Below are 27,263 nucleotides of genomic sequence, written 5' to 3'. Positions count from 1 at the left end.
AACCTAGCGCGTACATCCAGTCCGGTGTGTAGGTCAGCAAAGGTTTTTAGCGAGCGAGCGACCCGATGCTACCATATTGGTTATTCAGTTCGCATGATCTTGCATCAAAGTAGTTATACGCATTTTTGCCGTAATAACGGCACTGTTCACATCATTCGTCACAGGGAGTGCGGCTTGCCACTTTCGCCAGAATTATTGCGGGACAATGACATATCACTATCACACGGCCCGTGTAATGTCATTCACAGTAAGGACATTCATACCGAATGTCATTGCAGTCTTGCGTTCCCCGTCTACATGAGTATACAAAGTGGCATTCGCAATTGATGGCGATGTTTATCGGCACCTTGCGCACGCAGGCACTCGGCAATCGACATGTATACTTTCAGGTTGCGCTTCGCCCTGCACAAATTGGTGATGTGCTCTTCCCGTACTTTCAGCAGCGCGCGCGTCTCGTCAGAGACTGGGAACAAGAATATAGCTGCGCAAATTATTTCAACTATCGTGTTGTACGTCACAACGTCATTAAAAAGTTCATAACAACAATTATGACAACCTTTACTCTGATAACATTTCGTTTTGCTTTATCTATTTCGTAACTTTTTGCCAAGTCCCTGCAGTCGAGACTACACAAGCCGTCCTTGCATGGGTTCGGGAAACTCAATGGGCAAATGCCATTAGCTATGAATGTCATTCGCTATGCCCGTGTGGAAGCAACAGAAATGGCATTAAGACGTAATCTCATTCGCTGGGAATTACATTACACATGCCGTGTGACAGGGGTATTAGGCTAGTTTCGTGATGTGCGTGGGCAAGAATGATGTCGGTGTCTATAGAGCTCAAATAGCTTAAGCATAACGCAAAATCGTATCAGCGTAAGTGTCCCAGCTGTGTTTGAGGCCAGATGGGTCAAAACTGGTGATGGCGGTCTACGCAAACAATGACAGCGCGGCCGTTGCGTCCTATTCCTTACCGACGACTAAGCCTTGCTGTGGAATGTGTCGACGCGTGTGCCATACAGACTGGGGACGCAGTCGTTTTCGCCACCGTATACATTTATCCTGGAAGGTGAGAGAGGGACCTTGAAGACTTTATGATCGACACATTTGGCTGGATCCTTCCAATGGACCTCAATCCTATCGTTATTGTGGGTGATATTATTGTGGGTGTCTCGTTCCGACGGAAAGTGGTTCCGCCTTCAATGTTACACCAAGACCAATGTCTCTGCGACGCGACATAAGTCGTGCTTACACCTAGCGTGTGCTAAGAACATCTCCAGTGTTGTCAGAGAGCCCATGGCTGTCTATCATAGTGACCATAAAGCCATAATTACTGTGGTCACGAGGTAAACGTAAATACAAATAAAAATAACAACGTGCATACTTGTGTTATATTGTTTTGTTTTATATTATTTGTAGTTATACACAGCTCCGCTGTTCATCCACCTTCACAGAGTGGAATTGATCTGTTGTTGTTGTTTTTTTTTTGTGTGTGTGTGTGCGATACACCTTTTCAAGAAAAGCGGGGTGCTGCTAGAGGTTAAGTGGCCTGAAAAATTTTTTTCACTTATTTGGAAAACCCTGTATAGGGAATTTAGTGAGGGGGCATCAGAGTAAATGAGACAAAAGCATAATATGTGAACAGCGGCAGCGGCCCAACTTCGTACAAGAAAAAAGAAAAGAAATGAGTATACGTGTGAACATGGGTACTATTCTGCGCCGCAGTATAATCCATTACCAAACACAGCACGCACTCTGTCTTGCTATACCCGCCGTGGTTGCTCAGTGGCTATGGTGTTGGGCTGCTGAGCACGAGGTCGCGGGATCGAATCCCGGCCACGGCGGCCGCATTTCGATGGGGGCGAAATGCGAAAACACCCGTGTGCTTAGATTTAGGTGCACGTTAAAGAACCCCAGGTGGTCAAAATTTCCGGAGTCCTCCACTACGGCGTGCCTCATAATCAGAAAGTGGTTTTGGCACGTAAAACCCCAAATATTATTATTACTCTGTCTTGCTATACCGTGAACTCCTTTTACATCGTCTGCATGTCGATTCGACGCCGGAATGTTAATGTGATAGAGTAATGAACTGCCCTTTCTTTCAGAGGACTGCACTGTGAAGAACATTCTGCCTTCGATCTCGGAATGTCAGGGCTTCATCGAAGGCATTGGAGATCCTCACAACCTCCGAAAGTCTGATTCATTTGCTCTGAACATAGCTTGCAGGTGAGCCCGAGTTAGTGTCACTGTGAAAGCAATTGACGCAGGATACCTTCTTTGATTTCAGCTTTGTTCAGCAATATAGAGAATGCATCGACCTGAACATTCGCTCTGTTTGCAAAGAGCCGAAAGTTTTGTCGGAAATATCAGAAATTAGCTTTTACACGCAAGACTTATACCACAAGTACTTGTGGACGTGTGAACGAAAGAAAAGTCGTAAGTAGAAACAGTATCTTGAAATTGTAAGGACCCGTCACAACCAAACGCTGTTGGTTTCACCTAGCAGGTACACTTTGTAACGTCGACGACCTGACCGTCCATCTGAAGCAGTGTGAAGTGTTCCTAATACCTGGAGTCGTTCCATATGTTGACAACACATTCGAAACACTCAAGTACAGCTACGTTTGCGAGTAAGTACATCTACAATATAAGGGGTTTGTAAGTTTCTAATTCGAGTTATTGGTATTTTTCGTAAAGGAGCTTTGCTGCGTATTCCAAATGTATACAAAAAATGAAGTCAACCATCTGCGGGAGTAAAGACATCACTGCGTCACCAGAAATTAAGATGTTGCTATACAACAAGGTAAATGAATATAAGTGGTACTGCAGCTCCAAGAAAATTGGAAGTGGTAAGTAACACGAAATATACGACAACGTAAAACGCTACTATATTGCAACATGTACAACAATCCTTATTGACATTTACGATGACCTGTGGTGTTACAAGGTGACTGCAACGAAGAACACCTTGAAGATGAGCTCAAGCATTGTTTGGGCTTCGTGAAAACTGTTGTGAGGCCTAAAGTTCTGGGAGCATACAACGCTTCTGATACGAAGCTGGCATGTTCGTAAGTGGAAAGCGGCAACAATGTCGTTTCAGCTACATTTCTGAACAATTTAGCATTAATCGTGCAATGATTGATGGTTTTAACTATCTTTCAGTGCACTTGAGGACTACAAGTATTGTGTGGTTTCGAAAATAAGCAAACATTGTGGTTACGATACCACCGTCGTGCAAAAGCCATCAATTAGGAAGTACCTGTTCGACTTGTACGACAAGCACAAGTGGATATGCCAGGAGCATATCGTTACTGGTACACTCAGATTTATAAGTTTGGACTGTGCATGTGGGAAGATTTTTTTTCATACTGCTTTATTTGAATTTCAGATTGCACCGCGAGGCACGTTATGGCACACGCAAAAAGTTGCGAGCTGCATTTAAATTTCACATCATCATCTCCGCTCGCAGCAAGGGATCCAGACAGCAGTACAGTGGTCTGCAGGTGGGTGGTTTGAATCCTTGAAGATAGGACTTTCATAGGGCAATTCTGCGAATACCATTATTATGGAATCGACAGTCTAGGAACAATGGCCATGCAGAATATTAAGGTACGTGCTGCCCGAACAAAAGTGAAAGTGCTTTCTTTTGTTTTTCTAGCTTTCTGTATAGCGACTGCTGGGGAGCCGCCTCTGGTATTCGTATGCTCAACTGCAATGAATATGCTCCGACTTTAATGTTCAGAGCATGTCAGATGTCGCTGCCTTTGAGCGCGCAGCCCGTAAAGGTGCATGTCTGTAGTGGTCACATTTAGCTTTCAATTTAGCCTGTATATCCGCCTCCTTAGAGATGCCGCAAGCTTTGATGCTCCAATGAAATCAATCTTTCGTGGTGCTGCCGAACACGCACATGCTAGAAGGTACTAACCTAAATCCAATGTTAAATACCCCGTAATTTTGTGGTGAAATGGTATTTTTTTTCGATGCGCATGGCCGATATGGGCGCCATTTAGCTTGCTTATTTTTGTTGTAGCAATGACAAGCCATGTTTCACTAATTTTTGCTTTGGTTCTTTGCCTTCGTTCTTTTGTTTCCCAGTTGTTTTCGGCCACACTTAAATTCACAAACGAAACGCCATGTCGGAAGCAGAAGTGTTTCACGTGACTTAATTTCGGAGCGTTTACTTTGGCCTTTGTATGTGTCTAAGTGCAGTCACTAAGGTCGCTCTTGAAGAATAAAAGCTTTCCAACATCCAAAATATAATGAAAACACGAATAGTCTATTGTTCACGGTAAATGAGATGAATGCTGTGAGAAGTTGCTGAGACAGGCAGCCTTTTTTGCGAGGAGGTCCTATGTTTAATAGGTAAAAACTGGTAAAATCAGGCCTAAGACGGTATCATCTGCATGCCTCCGAATTGTACAGTACTATGACTCCACCATAGCGTCTGATTCAGGCAAATGTTTGCTGCTTGTATTACTATACATTGGTTTCGTACAGCTTGCGCCCGTTCGCCGAATTGTTTTTTTTTTACGCTTTAACAACCGCTGTTTATGCCAGCATAATTGTTTCTTCATTCTCCTCGACCTTCGAGCGTTTTGTCGCCTTGACCTTGACACCACCTCTACATTATTATTCGTTGTCACATATTTAGTACATATATATTTTACTCAATTACACAACGACTGATTTTAGGTCCTTTTACAGCCATGTTGTATCCTGACTTCATGTAACCTTGTTAACTCATTGCACCCTGTGTTTGGCGCTCTGTGGCCAGAACTTGCCCTTGCGCCATGAAAACTCAGTAATCGAACAATAACATTATTAGTGGTTTCTTGTTGTTTTTCAGAGGTTTGCACCAATACCATTCTTGCTTTAAAAGAAGCTACCTGGCACTTTGTGGCCGGGCAAAAAGCGTACATCTTTGGAATACTATAACATCTATGGCCTCAAAGCGAGCAAAATTTACGCACGAGGCCTGCTTGAAACACAAGGACCCTATAAATATAGGTGACTAAACACTGACAGCTTATTTCTCATATTTGTATTTATGCAAACGTCATTTATTTCAGATTCGTGCAACACAAAAGTTCTCGCAGAAAGATCGCGAAGGTGTCAGGGCATCGTTGACACCAACCTAATTCCAAATATCCGCAAAAAGAACAACAGCCCTAAGATCAACGAGGCATGCAGGTAACTTGCATATCTTGGGTGACAAGACACGTAGTTTAAATCATTGATTTTTGTCACACGCTTTGGCAACTGTTGGTCCTTCAACAAAAATATGCGTACATTGCAGTGCATACAAGCAGTTTCAGCACTGTCTCCGCCAAAACCTTGGCCACTGCAACATCTCAATTGCCCCCAATAAAGACATCCTGGAAAACTACAAGTGGGTCTGTTCCGAGGCATTCAACCACAGTAAGCCTGCTTTTCAATGTCGAGAGTAGTGAGTTCGTAACGTTCCCAAGTGGTGCGATAATTCAAAGTAAATAGTTGCTGACGACGACAAGTATACATCATCAAAGCGCGTTGTGTGGGCAGCGTGCTTTGCCACGATTGCATGCTTGAAACCCTTGTAATAAGCTTGAGCCCATGAGACAGTAGCTTTGTTTAAGAAACTGATATATGTTGCAGTAGCGTCACAGTTAAAATGTCTGTGCTACGACGCTCCATTCGTGCTGAATGCAGGATAGCATAGGGCAAGTGCCCTCTTCAGGGGCTTCTTAATGTGTGGTTAAAGTTCGGCTAAAAATTGAAATCGCCTTATGCTCAGGAACAGAAGTCTTTACCCACTGAGGCATTGCGTCACGCAGACGTCAAGTACTGGTAAAAAAAAAAGCTAGCTCGTCTTTTGATAAAAAAACAAGAATATCTGCACCATAAATTTGTTTTAAAAACATGCTGGTGTGGTATGCAGAAATAATTTCTAATAAGAAATTTTTGACACGCCCAACATTCACATTTGTATAATTTCTTTCCGGTGTACTTTCCCTGTGGCTTTCGTTAATTTACTCTCATTGTTTCAAAAATAGAAATCAGAAAAAAAGCAGCTCCCATTCATCAACGAAAAAATTTCCGATGGAGTCTTGAAGAATAATTTTTAGGATGGGAGCGAAACAATTCCATATTGTCCTTTTTTAAGTTAGCACCACTGTTTCTTTTCGCAGGTGCGACAGCTACGTGCAACGAAACCGAACTTCTGAGCGAGATACAAGGCTGTCTCGGCATCATGTATTTTATTGTGATCCCTAATGCTGGGCAAAAAAGTAAGCCAGCGATTGCAAAAGCCTGCGAGTAAGTTCTCAAAAAATGTTATTTTTGTCATTCATAAATAGGAACAGGTTATCACAACTAAAGACCTTCGGAATTACAGGGCTTGCCACAAAGTTGCCAACTGTTAATAAAGTACTGTAGATATCAAACTCAACAGTGCTTGATATGTACAAGAAGGCTCCAAGGTAACAAGTATAGTCGTGAAGAAAGCGATAAATCTCGCATTTTTGAAAAACAAAGTAACTGTCGTAATGACATCTAAGGCTTTGAAAAAAGCGTCGTTGTGGAAGCTTAGGGTGCGTTATTATATAAGCAGTTCTAAATAATCGATTAAACCTTCAAACAACTAATGTAAACTAGTTTATTATGACTGAATAAAAATGCGCGAGAAAAGCACGAAGGTGAGAAAGACAACGTGGCTGTGTGCTTGCCTTCTTACTTTTTGCATGCTCGTTTATTTTTCATGAGCATGTATTAACTGGCCCAATAACATACTATGCTGAGTAATACTACGGTGAGCTGCAAATTTCTGTTTTCCTAAATACGCACCTAATTCACTGCTGTGAAATCTTCATGTGTCTATTCGTTAACAATTTCGGACCATGCGCAATTCATTGATTTTTAGGGGCCTCAAGCACTACCAGAATTGTGTCCTCAGCAAAACGTCGCGCGTATGCGCCACCAAGGTACTTGTACGATCAACTAAGGTGAGACGGTTGACGCGTCACATCATGAAAAAGTTCAGCTGGACCTGCTCGCTGAGTGGTCAAGGTAAGAGGAGGCAGAAATCCTTCAAGCGGCGTTGCCGCTACAGCCTTTGGTTCATTTTCTAGATCAGAACTGCAAAACGCACAGTATTGTGGATCACCTCAAAACATGCCTCGGCTTTATTGACTTGGCCGTCGCGCCGAACATATTTTATCCCGAAGACAAGGCGAAAATGCAGATGGCGTGTAGGTAAGTTCTTTGACACGTGGTCGTTGGTATCTAACTGAATGTAAGCGAAATTTCACTCGTCCAGCGGCCTTGAGGACTATCAAGACTGTGTGGACAGCAAGATATATGAAATGTGTCCCCCGCTAAACAAATACCTCAAACGAAAAGATGTCAAGCTTTTCACGGAATTTCTTCCAAGCAAGTACAGCTGGGTCTGCCACACAAGCTACTGTAAGTAAAAATATTCTTTTCTCGAGCCTAATTCGCAAACGTTTTCGCTGATAAAAGCCATTTTTCAGTGACTGGCACCTTTCACTAGCGTGTTCGCTACGCGATTGCGATTGACTGGCGCCTCTTCTTTACAAATCACTTTAACGCTCGAACTGCTTTGTGAATACAGCCCCAGGGTTGTTCCCACGCTTTATTTTTCGAAGTGCGCACTGAGAGTGACTGTCCTTGCTACGCAGCGCATCAGTGCACTCTTCGAAACCTCATGGAGAACCTGAAGATTTGCCGTGGACTTGTAACAAGTGTGTTGTTCGCCAAACTGGATAGCGGGAAGCTCGTGGGCGACAACCGTCCAATGGCGTGCAGGTATCTTCTTTTCGCACTTGGTCGTCCTAATATCTTCGGAAGTAATATCCGATCCTTGCGACACTGTCCGCCGTCACTATAGCCGCATTGTCGAATCACTCCTCGACTAACAGCGCATTCATATGGAAATGTTTGGGCTGCCAGTGAAAACAGCAGGGCAACGTGGGTTGCAGCTTTTGCATGTTAGCGGGCTCAGCCGCAAACAACAGGTTCGTTTGTGGAACAGCACGTTCAATTGCTTTCACAAATTGCTTCCGCTGTTAATGATAAGGCGGTAATTTCGCTTCTAGCCAAGCTTTCAATGCGAAGCTGCCTGGCTAGGTCCGTTCAAGCGGTTGCTGTAACTAATGTTTACTAATAACCAAATCGGAGCCTCGATGACTGCACGTTGCGTAGCGGCAGTTCTATTTTGCTTTAGGCAAACGTATTTATAATATAGTTTGCCTCTTATGGAAAAGTTTTTTTTTTTCTCACTTGAATCCTTGAGAAAAGTAACTGCATATGCACTAACGGCGTAAGCTTCTCGTTAATATATGGGGGCTCCATTGTAAAGGCTTTTCTTTAACATAAACACGAAATGTGTTTTTGCCTTCGCCAGTGCCTTGCAGTCATTCGAGCTCTGTGTCACGGTGCAAATGGGAAGGATATGCAGTCCCGACGACCTGGTTCTCCACCATCACGACATAAGAGCGGCTACAACCGAAATACTCGACGCATATGGATGGGTCTGCAATGACACAAGTTCCGTGGACTCCACTTTCGTGGACACTGCTCTTGTGTTCCGTACGTTGACGTTGCGCTCCTTGCGCTTGGTTGTTCACCGGCAGTCAACATTAGCTCGCAATAGTTTCGGGCACAAAGAAAGCTTGTATAACCTTCTGGCACTTATTTGCTGATTGAGTAGAGCATGTGCACTTCGATGCTCGGAGTGAATTTGTGCAGCACTATATCGAGCTGGAATGGGCTAAATGTGGTCTTAGTCTAGCAATAGTACCACGATTTTGTGTAAGAACGTTTTCACAACTGCTTTATAAGAACAATGGTAAAGTGGGCATTATTGCCTTTATAACCTGAAAATTCGCTACCATTTATTGTAATACACTAAGAACAAAGAGGGTGCTAGCAACCATATATATATATATATATATATACAAACGTGCTAGTACTGCCACAGCAGTTCAGAACTAGAAACGGAGCTTTATGTCTCCGTCTATCACCAGGCCACCTATTCATTCGCGAGTTCGCACAACCTGGCGAAGAAGAAACAAAAATGAAAAAGCAGCCCACTATCGCCAGTGGGCATCATACTCATGCCTCTGCCATATGCACATGGGAGCCGGACGCACTTGTCACTGAGCTATCGCGCAACGTTAATGCAGCATTCGCACTTGACACTTTGTGAGGGGTATTGTGATCCACACAGACTGGCAGTGGTGGTGTCTGTGCATATACTTCAGACGTCACAGCAGGCAAACTATTGGTGGAAGTAGTAGGCAAAGGTATTCGTGGAAAGCTGGCGCTGTGAGAACTGCTGCTGTCATGATAAATAAGTTCAGAGCCAGAATAATCTGTGTAGTCTGCAGTCCTTTCTTCTTTTTTTCTTCTTTTTGGCGGTGTTCGTATACTTTTTCATCAAGTACGTTCGTTCTACTTGGGTGCAAGTGTCCTAGACAATCACTTACTTCCGCAAAAGAAGTATTTATGCCGATGTAAAATTTTACGTACATTGGCAAATTGTGCTGTTTTAGTGCCGCCATATATTTTCGCACGCTGTGTGAACTCATCATGTTGCGAAAGCTGCACTTCCAAGCCTTTTAATTTCGCCGGCAATGTAATTTTCTCATCAGACAGCTCCGGCTGTTGAGCAAAGTGAGTATCTATGCGGGGTGATTCACTTGAACACTTATTTTTGTTTCGCCAAGAATATTTCTTAACAGCAAAAACAAGCGCACGCACTTCAAGGTCTTATTCCGCGTGTTCTGGCTGTGGATGCGGTTTCCTGCTATATAGGCAAGAGAAAAAGCTGAAAAGAATTGCAGGGAAGTTTGCCGTATACACAAATGAGTGCAACTCGTCATGTTTTCTTAGCCACGGTATGGTAAACCGGACTTGTACGTATCAAATTACGTGTAATTATTTACATGTAATCAATTACGTTTATTGGTAGTTTTATAAGTTACCGATTGCTTTCGTTACCCGGTAACGCTCACTATAATTCCATTATTTTTTGCTGTAACCAATTTCATATAACCAGTTACATATTTCACCTTTGAATACTTGGCAGGGGCTACAGTATTAAAATATATGAACACATGTACATGGGTTACCTCCTTACCACGATCAGCGTCATGCTGCTTTGCACTTATCAAGTGAAGATGGCAAGCTTGCAGATTTGCACACATCTCTTGGAATTCCGTCCTTTAGGCTTTTTTTTCTCCTATAATTTCTCTCTCTTGCGCTAATGGTAGCGCTTTTCAGCGGCCTTCGTATGTGGTAACAGCTGCTGCTCAATTGTTCTTCGCTTAGTGCAGCCTACCACTTTTCTGATACAGACAGAAGCTTTAGGCCGTTAAACGCTTACGTTTCTATCTTTTTGATATAGTACGTGGCTCATATGTACCTATTTTTTTTTGCGATTGTAACACACCAACAGGACTCATAAGGCGGCATGTTATGCTGTTTTAGAATAAATTAGATTACAGATTTGGCCACATTTCCAAAGAACGTGAATGTTTGCTGGCATCCGTTAAAATTAGGCGTTTAAGTCTAAATGACTAACGACATATTGAGACGCGTACGGCTCTTCTATCGACGGCCACTTCGGCCGTTGATGCCAGGGAACCCACCTGTGGACGATTTTTTTTCCACATTTTTTTTTTCAATGGGCCTATTTAGAGCGCCGACCCCTAACCCCTGGAACAATGAATCACTGCTGCATAGAGGACCCAGACCGGGAGAATTGTGGTGTTGAGTAACTATCATCTTTTGATGGTGGGGTGTAGCAACAGGCGTGTTTAGCCTGGCGACTGAAGGCGGTAACTGCTCCTCCTGAGCGTCTCGTACAATGTTGCTACGCTATGTTCCATCAAACCAGTATCTCATAGGAATGCAAGGAATGCGTAGAAAGACTTCAAGCTTCTTTGCGGGCTACAACTGACCCTTCTGGTAGCACAAGGTGTTGCAGGCACGCACGGGGAAGGCTTTTTTTTTGCAGGTGCTCGACCAGCGCGTCACTTTCATCTCAGTCGTTTAGGCAAGACCGCATAAAGCTTTGCTCAGTTAATCTTATCTCTTACCATGCAATAAAATTAGAAGAATCGATGCGCCTCGTCTTAAACCATGCTGGTGCATTAGCAGATCCTATTTTGTGAGCAACGTGCTCGTACGTTACAACACAGCCCTTATCTCCAGCGCGCAAATCGAGTGAGATTTCAGTGTCGCTGCAAGAAACGAGGGAAACGGGGACGATCACCCAAGAAACTTGTGAAAACCAATTCTTAGTGAAGATAAGCAACGTATGAAGTGCTGCAGAGGACACATAGAAAGGACCAGTCTAGCTCGTTCTATAAACTGTATTTATGCAATGCTAATAACTGTAAGGTGGAAAGTAACGTTTAAGTAATCGACTATATTTGAGTAATTGCTCAATTACTTTCGTGGTGCTGTATTTGGTAACTATAATGGATTACAGTTTTGAGAGAAGCAATCAATCAGAGAACCAGAGAAGTAGTTGTAATCGGTTACTTTCCTGTGTGTTACGTTTTTGTGACTACAGCTGTTTACATGTGCAGTTGACGTAATGACCAAAACGGAAATATTTTTTTTATTTTGTATTTCGGGGCGCAGGAAAGAGTGGCTGCGAGGACGATCTATTGAGAGACAGGCTCACGCATTGCCGAGAACTGTTCAACAAAACTGCTCCAGCTGAACTTGCCACCGATAAATTTCACGCCGGAGATATCGAACTGACCTGCAAGTACGAAACACTTGTTTTAGACGTCAACGAGTGTTTGATACAATTATTCCTGTGTATTTTCCCTTCTGCACCATGGTTTTTCATTTCTGCACATTCCACCTATGTTCATCATTGCAGGGCCGTGAAGTCGTACGAGCAGTGCACCCGTGCTGCTCAGCTTGAGCTCTGTTCTAAGACGGGAGAGAATGCCATTATTTCAGAGTATTCTAGAGACCTTTACAAGGAGTACAACTGGACGTGTAATATGGCTTCAGGTACTCCAGTCATCATTCTGTAAATAAACAATAGATCCACATACGCACGCGCGTTCTACACAATCGCCATGCACTATAAGCGCTCCCAGTTTGCTCATTTATCATAGTCATAGCAGCGATATACCAGAGCATCAATAGCGGATATCGAAGAAGTAATAACACAGGTACCAAATCCTGTAGACTCGAAACGCCTTAAGTTCCCTGAAAAGCGGGCTACTTATATTTGCTTAGCCACCTTCCGAGCATGGCAGAAGTGAAAAATAAATAAATATTGCAAGGATTAAAATTAACGCGCAGTTGTGGGCTTGCATTTGCACAAATATTCGTTCGACTAACCTGCGGGTGTTTCTGTGGGGATAAAGGTATTGCCCTGTGCGGGTTGCGCTCTACGCCTAAAAAACTACGTGGCTTTATTCTGTGGCCATGGCGAAAGTTTTGGTGCCGGAAAAGCAAACAAGCGCCCTCCACTTCGTCACTGTCTTCGCCCAACTAGCCTTGCCGACGCTCTCTTCGTGTTTCTGCTATGTCAGCGTAATAGATAAATAGAAAGCTCACCACGAGGATTTTTTTTTTTGCATTGGCAATCATTTTGGTCATAACAATACAACGTGAAAGAATAGATTACGATTATTTTTCTCCTGGGGCCCACGCTGACATATGTTCTCCTTCTAGATGCTCTGTGCGACGAGTCGTTCCTGCTGAAGTCTATACCAGCATGTCTTGCTGTCCTCAAGAATGAAGTCATTGAACACGTTGGTAGCATATCAAATGCCAAGGCACAGAAAATGGCATGCGAGTACGTTCCTTTCTGGACAATACGTGGAACACTTAGACGAAATGAATAACCCTCCAACATTTACCCTGCTTCTTCTTTCCCTAGGGGATACAAGCGGTACCAAAGCTGTGTGAAGTATATAGTTGACTCGAGCTGTCAGAACATCGATATCGAACACACGGCAAGCCACGTAGGAATCATGGCATTCTTGACAAGAAGGCTTGCTTCGAGCTTTCAGTGGGCGTGCAATGGTTTGTCCTCTTAGGCTTCTGGTCAACCTTTGTGAAACTGCTCATAACCACATATACTGTGCTTTATGCTTTTCAGGGTTTCACTGCAGCAGCCCTGCGGTAACTACAAGCATTCGAGAATGTGTGCGCAGTCTTGAAGAGCTTTCGAATTCCTTCATCAGAAACGACAGAGTTAATCCTTGCGAGTAAGTGTGATTAATGATGCCGCAGTCTGTAGCTTGTTTCGTAACTCGGTGCTCTTATCGCGATACATCGCAGGAAAGTTACGGCATATAGAGAGTGCATCCTGAAGAAAATGGACCTGCCCTGTAGGCTGAATCATCACCTTTTGGAATCGAAGGAACTGGAACATTACACAGACGTTTTGTACAACGCCTTCGACGGATTCTGCAGCGGAGTTCAGTCAGGTCATACTGCTGTTATCTACGCTCAGCGTTTCTTCGTTTTCGAATACAGTGCACACAGCAGCCAGAGCTGACGTAAGCATAAACTTTTTCAGAGTGTAACAAAGAGGAAATGTTGCAGTCCTTGTACAAATGCGAAGAAATTATCCTCAAGCAAGTTCAGCCGCACACAACAGACAGGGGCAACGCCTATGAAAGCCGATTGGCGTGCAGGTAGGTGAACGTTGATTTAATTATTGTCTTGGGCTCACTCGTTGGTTACACTGCCTTTTTCAAACGCTGCAGAGGCCTTCACGAGTACAAGTGGTGTGTATCGAACGTGAAAACAATGTTTCACTGCAAGAGCGATGACGAATTTGACGCTGAAGGGGACGTTGACAAGTTAGTTCTTGCCATCGAGGACAAGTACAACTGGACGTGCGAACAGGACGCAAGTAAGCGCAGTTCTGACGACGGGTTTCTGATATTACAATGGGCATGCTCACAGTAAGACCGTTGCCACGTTGAGAAAGAAGAGCTAACTGAAAGTTTCTTAACCTACGCTCGCACCCCCACTGTGCAACCGCGCTTCGTCGTCATTGTTAGTGCAGCGGTACCCGCTCACAGTAATATCGAACGCTTCATCCCACTTTATGGCCGCAGTCGGATAGTAGAGTCTTAGAATTGCGGCCCCAAGATTCTCGGGCCCCAAGCCGCGTTGCGTTGGTTGCTTAATTAATTACGGGATTTTACGTGCCAAAACCACTTTCTGGTAATGAGGCACGCCGTTGTGGGGGACTCCGGAAATTTGGACCACCTGGGGTTCTTTAACGTGCACCTAAACCTAAGTACACGGATGGGTGTTTTCGCATTTCGCCCCCATCGAAATGCGGCCGCATTGGCTGGGATTTGATCTCGCGACCTCGTACTTAGCAGCCCAACACCATAGCCATTAAGAAACCACGGCCGGTCGCGTTCGTTGCTCTTGGGTTCGGAGGGGCATCAGAGTTTTAGAATTGGGACAAAAGCAGCGTTGGATTGCGCGCTCGGGACGCCGCAGTGGTAAAAGTAGAAGACGCTAGGCTAAAAAACAATTCTTTTTAGAAGTGAAACCTGAAGCCATGCATATTTAATAAAAAAAAGAGTTGCAGTAATTTTTAATAAAAATTATAACTGTTATTATCTGTACGACTTGTTCCTGCCATTTTTTACGCCAAAGAAGGGGGTCGGGGCGGCGGCGTGGAGGGTTTGACGGACGCCGACCCGAGCTCAGCTAGCATGACCTTGCGTTGCCCTGAGTTTCTTACTTCGAAAAATGCCGAAAATCGCCCGGAACACAGCTTTCCAACCAACCAACTCTGCAACCAACTCTGCAACCAACTTGACTGAGTGATACGAGATTTAGGTGGCTCCTATGTTTCTCTTGGCTATCACGCCACGGTTATTCGTCTGTATGAGCTATCCAAGGCGGCTTGGGAAACCGTGCTATTTCTAGAGCTTTGGGTCTTTGGGTTGACGCGAACGCAAAGACCCAAGGGTGCCTGGAGTTCTGCGCACGCTTAGTTGTGGCCCGCTATCTTGGGGACCCAAGGGGATTGAGGCCCCAATTTTAAAGCTCTCTGGTATTTTTGGCTAACGCATGTGCATGTAAAAACTTGCAAGTAGGCGAAAATCATATCGCAAAATGTCAACGGCTATACCACGGCCGTGTCTTATGCGCTTATACGAATGTTTAAAACTTCCAAACGCTTTTCTGTTCGTTATATAAGGCTGTTCCTTCTTGCCTGCGCTTGTTGACGTGTCGCTAGAAATTGTATGAAAAACAACGTACGCGGCCGTTGTGTCCGCGTACGTCAAGCTCTCACCCCTCTATTTCAGCATAAAAGCCTCGGACCAATTCACATGTTGTGTAAAGGAAAATCCTTATTTTGGATCATGGTGAGTCTGGCATTCATAGAAAGTATAATGCTTTGTTATGTTCCAGAAACGTGCAATGCTCCTAAATTCAAGTCCCACCTCAAGTCATGCTTCTCTATTCTGGCAACGGATGTACTACCGCACATCTTGGATTACGATAACGCCAGCGGGATGGACCTAGCTTGTCGGTAAGCAGCACTAGCTCTTTGTTTTGCAGTTGTGCCATTTCTCGAACTCAGTGCAAGTTCTTTTTTTACTCAACTGATATCTATTCTGCATCATCCATATTAATTCCAGCAACGTTTGATCCTTCAGCATAGGAGGAGGAGGAAAGAACTTTATTGTTTGCCCTGCGAGTTGGTGGGGAGAGCCAAAGGGCCCGCCTAGGTGACGGCCAGGAGTTCTTGGGTCCTGGCGGCATCCTCGGCCCGCTGGACGGCCCATAATTGATCTTCGAGGGCGGGGCTGAGCAGCGCGGCTTCCCAGCGCGTGCGAAGGCTGCTGCTAGAGACCGCGTTTTCTTTATTGCTATTTAGCCCTCGGCATTCCCATAATATATGCTCCAGAGTGGCTCTGGATTCACATGTTCTGCATTTGTCCGTAGGATATACATCCGGATATATGATGTGCGAGAGCGCAGGATTCGGGTACGTCCTAGTTTGTAACTGCCGCCATGCGACAGACTGCTTTTTTGTCAATTTTGCGTGAGGTCGCGGGAATATGCACCTCTGTAACCTATAATGTTTCGTAATGTCATTATATGTTGTCATTCTGTCCTCCCACTCCCACTCATTTACCGCACCGTCACGTCCGGAGGGTGTCGGGGCGACACTTGCGACTGCGGCTCGGTCCGTAAGCCCTCGAGCCGCGTCATGTGCCGCCTCGTTGTTGCCGTCCTCCGCGAGGGTGTGAGCGGGTGTCCAGGTGATATATATCTTTCTTTTGTAATTTTGCCCTCCTGCAAGAAGAATTCGTAGTGCCTCCGGGGAGATTCGGCCGTTGGCAAAGTTTCTTATTGCCGTCTGAGAGTCGCTGACTATCACGGTTGCGTTAGTCTGAGCTGCTGCGAGCGCTATGGCTACTTCTTCAGCTATCTCGTTACTTGTAGTGCGTATCGTCGCGCATGTCTTGCACCGTTTATCCCTATCGATTACGGCTGCCGTAAATCCCCGTCTGCGAGTGTATCGAGCGGCGTCTACGAACACTGCGTCCTTGTCGCTGCCGAATTTCTTCTGTATTTGCATCGCTCTGTTCTTTCTTCTGTCCTCATTGTGTTCTGGGTGCATGTTCTTTGGTAAGGGAGGTATTACCAATCTTTCCTTTGTATCTCTCGGGATGTCCACCTTGACACCATGCTGTGTGTGGTAACCTATGTCTAATCTCTCTAGGATGTGTCTGCCTGCTCTAGTCTTAGAGAGGCGTTCATATTGTGCCGTACATTGCGCTTCAATGAGCTCGTCTATAGTGTTGTGTAGGCCTAATTGCAGCAACTTGTCCGTGCTGGTGCTGATCGGTAATCCTATGGCTAGTTTGTATATTTTCCGAATGAGGCATTCTAGTTTGATCTTTTCCGCGACCTGCCATTTTAAGTACGGCGCTACGTACACTATTCTACTTATTACGAAGGCCTGTATTAACCTGATGGTGTTTTCCTCTTTCATCCCGCTATGTTTATTTGTTATCCTTCTGATTAGCCTCATGATTTGCGCTACAGTTCCCTCCAGTCTTCTGAGGGTTTCTCCGTTGTTGCCCTTGGCTTCAATGAGGAGCCCCAATACCCTTATCCTATCGACCTTGGGTATGGGTTTCCCATCGGCCGTCTTTAACTGTATCTCCTCTCTATGAGTGAGCTCTTCCCTGTAGTTGCCTGGTTTGCGACCTCTGCGAGTCGGTCTGTACAGTAACAGCTCCGATTTCTCTGCCGAGCATGTTAGCCCTGTCCCCTCTAGATATTTTTCGATTGTTTCGACCGCTGTTTGAAGCGTTTGTTCTATCTGCCCGTCACTTCCGTTTCTCACCCATAGGGTAATATCGTCTGCGTATAAGGTATGATTTAGACCCTCGATTTCTTGTAGCTTGGCTGGCAGCCCGATAAGCGCCAGATTGAATAGCATCGGTGATAAGACCGAGCCCTGTGGCGTACCTGCGCTGCCTATCTCAATATCCTCCGAAACTAGGTCCGCTATCGTGATCTTTGCCTTTCTGCCCGTTAGAAAATTGCGTACATAATCGTACGTGCGTTTTCCCAGTCCTAGTTCGCCTACTCTATCCAGTATCGTTGCATGTGTTACGTTATCGAAGGCCTTTTTTAGGTCCAACCCGAGAATTGCCTTTGTCGATCTGCCCGAATCGTCTATGATCTGATGTTTTAGTTGTAACAGAGCGTCCTGCGCTGAGAGGTTTCTCCTGAATCCTATCATCGTGGGCGGGAGCGCGTCGCAGTCTTCGAGGTAGGTGGTCATCCTAGCTAGGACCACGTGTTCCATGAGTTTCCCCACGCAAGAAGTGAGAGATATGGGTCTCAAGTTCTCAATTTGCAGTCGCTTGCCCGGTTTAGGTATTAACACGATTTGTGCCGTCTTCCATTGCTGCGGAATCTGCCCTGCCTCCCAGCATTCGTTAATATATTCGGTTAACTTAGCTATAGACTCATCGTCCAAGTTCCTTAGCGTTTTATTCGTTACACCGTCTAGTCCGGGTGCCGACTTGGTATTGAGTTTCTGCAGGGCTGCCCTGACCTCTGACTCGCCGATTTTGCTGTCTAATTCGTCATTTACCTGCCCTGTGTAGTCAGGGTGTACGACGGGCAGCACTTGCGAGATGTATCTTTTCTCGATTTCCTTGAGGAAGTCCTGCTCTGTCCCTCGGTACGTTTGTATTAGCCGATTTATATTTTGCCTATGTGCCGACTTTGTCCCGTCCGGGTCTAACAAATATCGAAGGATGTTCCACGTTTTTGCCATTCCTATCTGACTGTCCATGTTGTTGCATTTTTCCTCCCACTGTTGTTTGCATAGCTGCTGGGCGTACTTTTCTATGTCCATGTTCAATTAGAAAAAAAAGAATTACACATCGTACTTCACACTCGTCTATGAGCTATCGTATTCAACATGCCCTCTTATAATTTGACTGAAATAAAGCTTACCAAAATATAAGGATACGCGCGTAAGATGCGAGGAAACGCATGGCCCAGCTTTGAACTCCGTCTATTCTTCTTTGTAAGAACACCTCGATTCTTTATTCATTTTCTATTTATACGCGCTTTGTGCCTTTGCAGTCAAGCCGTCGCATTTTCTTATCGAAGATAAACATCGGCACCCTTTTGTCGTCCCCTGTCGCTTCGAAAAAGCAAGTTTAGTGGAATTATCGCAATGCCTCTCGGTAGTTGTGTGCCTGCGTGCGTACGTGCGTGCGTGCGCGCGTGAGTGCGCGCCTGCGTGTGTGTGTGTGTGCGTGCTTGCCTGCGCGTTCGTTCGCGTGTGTGTGTGTGTGTGTGTGTGTGTGTGAGAGAGAGAGAGAGAGAGAGCCTCCGTTCAGGTTCTAAGAGCGTGAACGTTTAGTTTCACTGGGGTTACCTTTTTTGGTGACATAATGGTAGGGAGCGGAATGGGATCGCTTTGTGAGCTTCATGGCTTCCACCCTTCGTACGCGAGCCAGTTTTTTGTGTGAGTAGCATGGGTGCGCAAATGTACGGAGCTATACCGGAAGAAACCGTTAGAAAGTTGGAGTCATTATGTATTACTTCGGCGTGCAAATATCCCGACACCCGCCATGGTTGCTCAGTGGCTATGGTGTTGGGCTGCTGAGCACGAGGTCGCGGGATCGAATCCCGGCCACGGCGGCCGCATTTCGATGGGGGCGAAATGCGAAAACACCCGTGTGCTTAGATTTAGGTGCACGTTAAAGAACCCCAGGTAGTCAAAATTTCCGGAGTCCTCCACTATGGCGTGCCTCATAATCAGAAAGTGGTTTTGGCACGTAAAACCCCATAATTTAATAAATAAATATCCCGACTCCGCATCCAAGTTTGAGACACGCTCTTATCGTGCGCATCGCTCAGTCTGAAAATGCATAGGCGCACACTAGTTCTGTCTACAGCGACCCTTAATTCTTTGTTTGTTTCACCTTATGCCGTGGTGGTACGGGGTCGGCCGACACCGTGATATGGTACTGAGTGCATCGCCCGTACGTTCAGGGGCGATTTCCGCCATAAGTAACCCCACCCCACCTGGAGCCGCGGATCATCCTCCACAATTGCAAATCCCTACTGTCGCTACTTCTTAAAGAAAAAGAAAACTCCTGCATCAGTCTGTGGTATGTGGTATGTATGGTACACATGTGGTATGTAGCCAACGTTGTAGCAGATTTGTCCAAAACTGGTGTACCAGCAGCTGCAAACAAATAGCATTGAAGATGGAGCACCACAAGGTTTTATCGTTGAATCCGTGTTAGATTTCGTCCATGTAAATAACGTTGTAAATATCGAGGACTATTGAAATTTAGCAGTCTGCACGGATGAGACCGGCGTGTTCTCTGCAGGTAGAGATATAAAGGTACTTTTTATATGAAAGCTATAAAAAATTAAATGCATGGATGACCAAATTAGGCGTCTGGCTCGAGTATAAGAAAATCTTGCCTAACGCGATCGATATGAAACATTTACTCTTTAAACCAAGAGAACCTTAGTGGTCTCAGAACTGTTTTAAAACTTTAGAATGCCCGCATACGATTCTTCGGTATCTTGTTTTACGAAATTCTTGAGTTTTGTGCAAATTCATCGGTACCTTAAATTAGTTTTGAAAATTGATAAATGCGCAATGCGCTTTTATTCACTTTCACTATACACGTTGCTGTTAATTAGAGTCTACTGTAGCACAAAGCACCTCCTCCTTCAAACTTAATGTGTACGGAAACAAGCAGATTGAGTGGTAGGCAATCTGAAAGCACCATGCCATACTTCCATACATATAAAATAATGGTTGAGAAAACGGCGCTGTGGTAGCTTAATTGGTAGTGCATCGCACGCGTAAGGTGAAGACGTGGGATCGTTCCCCATCTGCAGGAAGTAGTTTTTTCATCCACTTCTATTGCCATTAATTTATCGTTTCTTTAACTCAATTACTAAGCACAAGCAATTTCCCGTATGTTGTCCTATGCTTCTTTGTTGGCTTCTTATGATATGATTATTAAGAATCGGGTCCCTTGGTGTTTATTCTCGTTCATTACATAACGGGGGTCTCGAATTCGGCAACAGTGATGCCTTCAGGTAGCATGGGTGGGTTTATTGATTAGTCGCCTTCAGCCAAAAATATCACGTGCCCGTGACGCCTGCGGCAGAAAGGACGTTCCATGTCCACCGCCAAGGTCTGTGAGAGGTGGCGCTGGCTAACACTCCCAATGTTAGCGAAACATAAATCCCCATTATGGGGTTTTACTTGCAACAACCACTTTTTTGATTATGAGGCACGCCGTAGTGGAGGACTCCAGAAATTTCGACCACCTGGTGGTTTTTTAACGTGCACCTAAATCTAAGTACACGGGTGTTTTCCACAACCACTTTTTGATTATGAGGCACGCCGTAGTGGAGGACTCCAGAAATTTCGACCACCTGGTGGTTTTTTAACGTGCACCTAAAACACCCGTGTACTTAACACGGGTGTTTTCGCCCCCATCGAAATCCGGCCGCTGATCCACTGAGCATAGCCACTGAGCAACCACTGCGGGTATAAATACCCAAGAAAATGGATTGAAATACGGCGCCGCGGAAGCTCAATTGGTTAGAGCATCGCACACGTAATGCGAATACGTTTGATCGTTCCCCACCTGCGGCAAGTTGTTTACAGCGAAGCTGTTAAGGGCTACTTTTCCCGCTATCAGGTCCGCGTGTAGGAAAAAATCCCGAAGATAATGCAATGCCAGGTCGACCCGTGACGGAGGTGACGCAGGCGTTAAGCACTCCCCATACGTTGGACCGATCCCGAAGATAGTGCAATGTGGTGCCGACCCGCGGTGGAGGTGCAGTTCCCCATTACGGGACCCACATATACAGATTCGTCGCTCATCCTTCTTCACAGAATGAAAGGGCACTGAGTTTTTTCATCCACTTTCATTGCCATTAATTTATGATTTCTTTAATTCAATTATTAAGTACAAGTAATTTCCCCTATGTTGTCCTTTGTGCCTTTGTTCGCTTCTTATGATATGATTAATAAAAAATCGGGGTCTCTCGGTTTAGCCCGTTTCTGCACGCGCAAACCTTTTATAGCTATAAATTGTCAGTAAATGTCTTGCGTCAATACCGAACAGATAATTTACTGCTCCGATGTAAATGTAAAGTTAAAAAGTGTTCGTACGATCTAAGAAATTATTTGTATGTAATACTTCTTATTGTACAAACTGTGGTAATCAGATATTCAATATACAAGTATCCAATATTCTGAACGAGTGCCCTGTGATTGTAGGTGAGGGAACTTCAGTAGTTAAATATCAGAAAACCATAAAACAGCTTTTACTCTCCGTAATTTGCTAATGTGCTGTGATGATGTGTGTAATTAGTGAATTATTCTAGCTTTCTGTAATTTCATCTCAAACATTTCTTCTGTAGATAGGCAGTAAGTTAAACAACTCCCTTAGACTCTGTCACAAGAAATATTTTTTCCCGTAGCGCTCAGTCAAAATGGGACACATCAATATCACATTCAGCCAGGCTTACTCTGACACAGATTTACCAACATGAGACCTAGGTAGGCTCTCTGGGACTCAGACTGACAAAAATCAGACCCGCCGGATCCGCACGGATTCATTCACCGAAATCAGAATCAGTCAGGCTCACTCTGACTTAAGGGCTGAAGGACTCACTCATGCACTCAGGCTCACTAGACTCGTGAAATCGAGAGTCAGACTCGCTCAAATTTATGTAATCACAGAACCACTCAGGTCGGGGACTTAGACTCAACATAAGTGAGTCTAAGATGAATGACGCAAGATCCCGTTTACAGTATCAATGAGCTTAGTAACGAGCGCTTCGTTGTTATTTGTCTGAGAGTTGTAGTTTGTAAACTGATATGGTTTTATAGATGTCATATATTCTATGTATTTCCTATGTACTGCCCCCCTTATTCAATGCCTCACTTTGAGGTCTGTAAGGTATTTTTAAATAAATAAATAACATTTTTTTCTTGCCTCCTCAGTTAGTTTTAGTCCTCGGTTAGTATAGTAATCGGTAATCGTTTCGTCGTGAAGTGGCAAAATCAAAATCTTTATTTATTATGAATTTAATAAACTACTTATTTACGTTAAAAGTACATACATCCTTCATTCAAGTTCATCATTCAGGCTTACTGGTTACAATGGACATCACTCACGTATACATATACACGAGGCATGTTTACTTGGTGTGATTTGAACTCGTCCTCGCATGTAATATCGCGGATTCCAAAACACATCAAACCCGATGGGATTCAAACTCTGTTGAACTCATTCAGACTTACACCTTCTCGATCTCACCTGCAAGGTCTCAAACTCAAATTCAAACGTTCACTCAGAGTCGCCTCGATACACTCAGACTCAGTCTCGCACCACGTATTACTCACTCGGCTGCACTTGGCTGCACTCGTACTCACACCTACTTGGATTCACTGGGTCTTCGTTCGACTTAGTCTTATTGAGTCAGCTCATGAGTGATTTTCCCGACTTTAACTGCTACGCTGTTTAGTGAATATATGAGTTGCTGCAGCGAAAAAGTCACTTGAGTATACTTACGTGTTTTGAATGCGAAATCATTATGACTTCTCTAATTAATTGGTTAGGTCTATGACACATTGAAATCACGCTGCGCCTACGTGAAGCTGCAGGGCTTGAGCATTATTGCACACGAAAGTAATCCACTTTAATCCACCTTGATCCACTTTAATGCACCTTAATCCACTTTAATTCACCTGCATTCACTTTACCTCACCTTAATTCACTTTACTCCACCTTAAGTCACCTTACTCTAACTTGTTCTAACTTTAATTCGGTATTCCTGCTGGCGGCATACAAGACAACGTCACAGATGATGATAAGCTTTGTTGCCACTCGATGCGAACAACGCCGGCTTTTCTGACTCACGGGGCATATAATGCTGTCGCATTAGAAGTGATTTCATGTCATTTGCTTTATGTATTTATGCAATTATGCATTCGTGAAGATGCGTTGTGAGGGCAGCGCACGGAATAGAATTCTGGACCTCCGGAAAGAGGACCCGTTGCTATTTAATGTTATACTTTGTAAAACATCCTGCACCAGATGTACAGGCGTAATTTAAACACTTTTCTATCGCTCATATTTTCAACCTCATCTACCCTCTGACCTCAGTAAAACAATACAAGAATTTTCTTGTAAGAAGAAATCGTGTTCTGGTATAGAATAATACTGCAGCATTCTTCTATATTTAGCGCATAAATGTATGCGGCTATCCGGCCGCATAATGCATTTAACAACCTCCTTGTTATTTTACAGAGGGGTGCACCAGTACCAGGTCTGCGTGAGCAAGAAGCTATACAGTCTTTGCAAACAAGACAAGCCCGTATACTCAAATGAGATGCTGTACTTTAGAGACAAGGTAACGAGCTTGTTATCCTGGACATGCAGCTGGACGTCTCCTAGTAAGTGGTCGTCTCGCAATGCACCGGTTTCATGAGGTAGTTTTGCGTCCAAGCGCGTGTTATGCCAGCGACAAAGCAACACACATCAAGCATACTGTTGTAGCACTGACTTGAGGACCATTTCTATCACGCTGCGTCTCCGCGAAGCTGCAGTATTTTTTTTTGTGATTCTGAAAGATGGAAATGCTGGAGCTGCTGGGAACACCGTGGTATGTGCAACTCGCAACACACTGTTCTCTACAGCGCAGGCCGTACGTTCCCCCATTGATGGCGCTATGGATGACGGAAAATTCACTCGTATTTTATCGCCTTAGAAGAAAGCGGAAACAGCAGGTAGGGCCTTTAGCACGTCCGTTAAAAACAGTGCGACAAATCTACAACGCCGAAAGAAACAAGAATGTCGACCCGCATGTTTAAATGGCAACCCGCAAGTTGTCTATGACAACTGTTCTGCCTGGAGGACCCCCCAACTTTGTGTTGGAAATAAAGTGAAGGGAAGAAGTGAGAAGTAAATTAGTGTTTGCTCTTATAACCTTTATATATATGGTTAGTATTATGTGTTTGATGCGCCGTGGAAGAAAACAGGACAGCAGGTTTAGCTTTCTGTACGTTCAGGAAAGGATACTCCGTGCTTCAGGAAGGGATACTCTACAATGGATCACATCCATGTCATTAATCAGGTTATCAAGAGATCCACAGAGTGCAATAAGCCTCTCTATATTGCTTTCATAGATTACGAAAAGGCATTTGATTCAGTAGAGATACCAGCAGTCATAGAGGCATTACGAATCAAGGAGTGCAGAGCGCTTACGTAAATACCTTGGGAAATATCTACAGAGGTACCACAGCTACCTTGATTCTACACAAGAAAAGCAGGAAGATACCCATAAAGAAAGGGGTCGGACAGGGAGAAACAATGTCTCCAATGCAAGTCACTGGGTGCCTGGAAGAAGTATTCAAGCTATTAAACTGGGAAGGCTTAGGAGTAAGGATCGACGGCGAATATCTCAGCAACCTTCGGTTTCCCGATGACATTTTTCTGTACAACAATGCAGACGAGTTACAACAAATGATTGAGGACCTTAACAGATAGAGTGTAAGAGTGGGGTTGAAGATTAATATGCAGAATACAAAGATAATGATGAATAGCCGGGCAAAGGAACAAGAGCTCATGGTCGCCAGTCAGCCTCTAGAGTCTTTAAAGGAGTACGTTTACCTAGGTCAATTAATCACAGGGAACCCTGATCATGAGAAGGAAATTCATAGAAGAATAAAAATCGGTTGGATTGCATACGGCAGACATTGTCAGCTCCTGACTGGAAGCTTACCATTATCATTGAGATGGAAGGTGTACAATGAGTGCATATTACCAGTGCTGACATATGGGCAGAGACTTGGAGACTGACAAAGAAGCCTGAGAACAAGTTAAGGACCACGCAAAGAGCGATGTAACGATGATTGCTAGGCATAACGTTAAGAGACAGAAAGAGAGGGGTTTGTATCAGAGAGCAAAATGGAGCTGGGCAGATCGTGTAATGCGCCGGTTAGATAACCGTTGGACCATTATGGTTACAGAATGGGTACCAAGAGAAGGGAAATGCAGTCGAGGACGGCAGAAGACTAGGTGGAGCGATGAAATTAGGAAATTCGCGGGTGCTAGTTAGAGTCGGTTGGCGCAGGACAGGGGTAATTGGAGATCGCATGGAGAGGCCTTCGTCCTGCAGTGGACATAAAACATTCTGATGATGATGATGATGATGATGATGATGATGATGATGATGACGACGACGACGACGACGACGACGGTAATTAAAATTAACGCAGTTTGCCATAAAGTGAATACCGACTTTCGCGTTGGTGGGCACGCGGCGTAGAAAGGACGTTGCCTCTATTTTGTAAGACTTGTGTCGAAAAGTAAATGCTGTAGATATTGCATAGAAATACACACTAACGAAGGGATGCAGAATTTTGGACCACATATTGAAATTAGTGTTCACTCTCAGAACCTTTTTCTTTTACGATAATAACATGTGGTTACTTGATGCGCCGTGGGAGAAAGCGACTACAGCAGGCTTATCTTTTCGCACGCGAGCATGATAAACTCATCTCCTGTGATATCCATACCTGCTAATCCTCCTAAACTTACGAATTTTAGTTTTTCGAATCTGGGCGCGTTTTACGAGGTTACAAATATTATGACAAGTTAAAAAAAAATCTGTCCGCGAAAAAGATTCCCTCGTCGACCTCCGATTTTTCTGTTGGAAGTTTTTGATGGTGAAAGGACAAGTTCGTGAAGCAGGTGAAATCGGCAACAGCAGGTTGCTGATAAAGACACTGTGATCTAAAAACAATGTGTTGCTTGTCAATTTCTGCTGTTCTCAGAGTACTGCTGCTTGTGTGCTGCGTCTAATTAAGTTAATGAAGTTAATAAAGTGCGTATGTATCCCTCAAAAGGCGTGTACTCAGAGCAAGCTTAAAGAAGAAAAATCCAGTGCAACTACCTCTCTCCCTCCTCGATGTCGTGTCCAAGGAGTTTGGGAATTTTAAAGTTGACAGGTTGTCAGGTGTGCGTACCTATCCAGCAGTATACTGCTCCACATCGTCCGTTTTGGTAACACCTGTATTATCGTATTACATAAAATAGTAAAAGAATCGATTGTAAAGACACGTCAGTGACCAGCCGAAGCCAAGCCAGCCCATATGCATGCAGGGCCGGCTGCGGCGCCGACAGTATGCCAGCAGCGTAAGTTGATATCTTCGTGTTGTGCCCAGTGTATACGAGAAAATGTGGATAAACATGGCCGATTCGAACATTCGGACACGCAAAAAAGGTTAACGTAACATTTTTGTGGCGTTCTACTTGTTATACTATGCACGTATCGTGGACAAAGTCCTCAATCGTTATATGGCGGTGATCTTGAAAATGGGATAGCATTTGTATTCCGTGTGCGGGGAGCAAACGCTTTACCTTTAATCAAGACCGTTGCACGAGCAGAGTTTGATCATCAGGGCCTGCAGAGCCGAGGTATCTCACGCGCACCCAAAGGCTTCAAATATCACGTTTAAGCTGCCTAACAATCGCAGAGCGAGTGGGAGCAGCTTCGGCTTAGTTCCAGCGTCCGTGTCCACATCGCATGATCTGAGCAAGCAATAAATGACCGCGGCATTTTGCTGCCATGATCACCAAGGACTTCCACGAGGAATGCGACAGACGCATTCTATGAAATGTGCTACCACGCTTGCTTTTCTTACCACTGTTG

General features: G+C 44.5%; 1 protein-coding gene across 2 annotated transcripts in view; it reads left to right on the top strand.

Moving 5' to 3' along the window:
- LOC135900120 (uncharacterized) overlaps positions 1-27,263 on the top strand; it is a 172,385-nt gene that overhangs the window by 135,830 nt on the left and 9,292 nt on the right. Inside the window, exons 162-187 of one of the 2 annotated variants that reach the window (XM_070530841.1) lie at positions 2,105-2,225; positions 2,287-2,435; positions 2,506-2,629; positions 2,697-2,848; positions 2,947-3,067; positions 3,162-3,313; positions 3,388-3,502; positions 4,846-5,006; positions 5,069-5,189; positions 5,296-5,417; positions 6,167-6,293; positions 6,898-7,043; positions 7,106-7,229; positions 7,294-7,439; positions 7,676-7,802; positions 8,401-8,585; positions 11,649-11,778; positions 11,896-12,032; positions 12,705-12,828; positions 12,913-13,058; positions 13,135-13,243; positions 13,317-13,465; positions 13,558-13,675; positions 13,748-13,896; positions 15,426-15,546; positions 23,858-24,003. In XM_070530841.1, the coding sequence (XP_070386942.1) occupies positions 2,105-2,225; positions 2,287-2,435; positions 2,506-2,629; positions 2,697-2,848; positions 2,947-3,067; positions 3,162-3,313; positions 3,388-3,502; positions 4,846-5,006; positions 5,069-5,189; positions 5,296-5,417; positions 6,167-6,293; positions 6,898-7,043; positions 7,106-7,229; positions 7,294-7,439; positions 7,676-7,802; positions 8,401-8,585; positions 11,649-11,778; positions 11,896-12,032; positions 12,705-12,828; positions 12,913-13,058; positions 13,135-13,243; positions 13,317-13,465; positions 13,558-13,675; positions 13,748-13,896; positions 15,426-15,546; positions 23,858-24,003 (3,522 nt within the window). Of the gene's footprint in view, positions 1-2,104; positions 2,226-2,286; positions 2,436-2,502; positions 2,630-2,696; positions 2,849-2,946; positions 3,068-3,161; positions 3,314-3,387; positions 3,503-4,845; positions 5,007-5,068; positions 5,190-5,295; positions 5,418-6,166; positions 6,294-6,897; positions 7,044-7,105; positions 7,230-7,293; positions 7,440-7,675; positions 7,803-8,400; positions 8,586-11,648; positions 11,779-11,895; positions 12,033-12,704; positions 12,829-12,912; positions 13,059-13,134; positions 13,244-13,316; positions 13,466-13,557; positions 13,676-13,747; positions 13,897-15,425; positions 15,547-23,857; positions 24,004-27,263 lie in introns of both variants that reach the window. The other variant, XM_070530840.1, reaches the window with a different exon arrangement.

Source organism: Dermacentor albipictus, chromosome 1 (genome assembly GCF_038994185.2).
Source record: "Dermacentor albipictus isolate Rhodes 1998 colony chromosome 1, USDA_Dalb.pri_finalv2, whole genome shotgun sequence".
Lineage (NCBI taxonomy): Eukaryota > Metazoa > Arthropoda > Arachnida > Ixodida > Ixodidae > Dermacentor > Dermacentor albipictus.
This window is presented reverse-complemented; position numbering and strand designations above follow the sequence as displayed.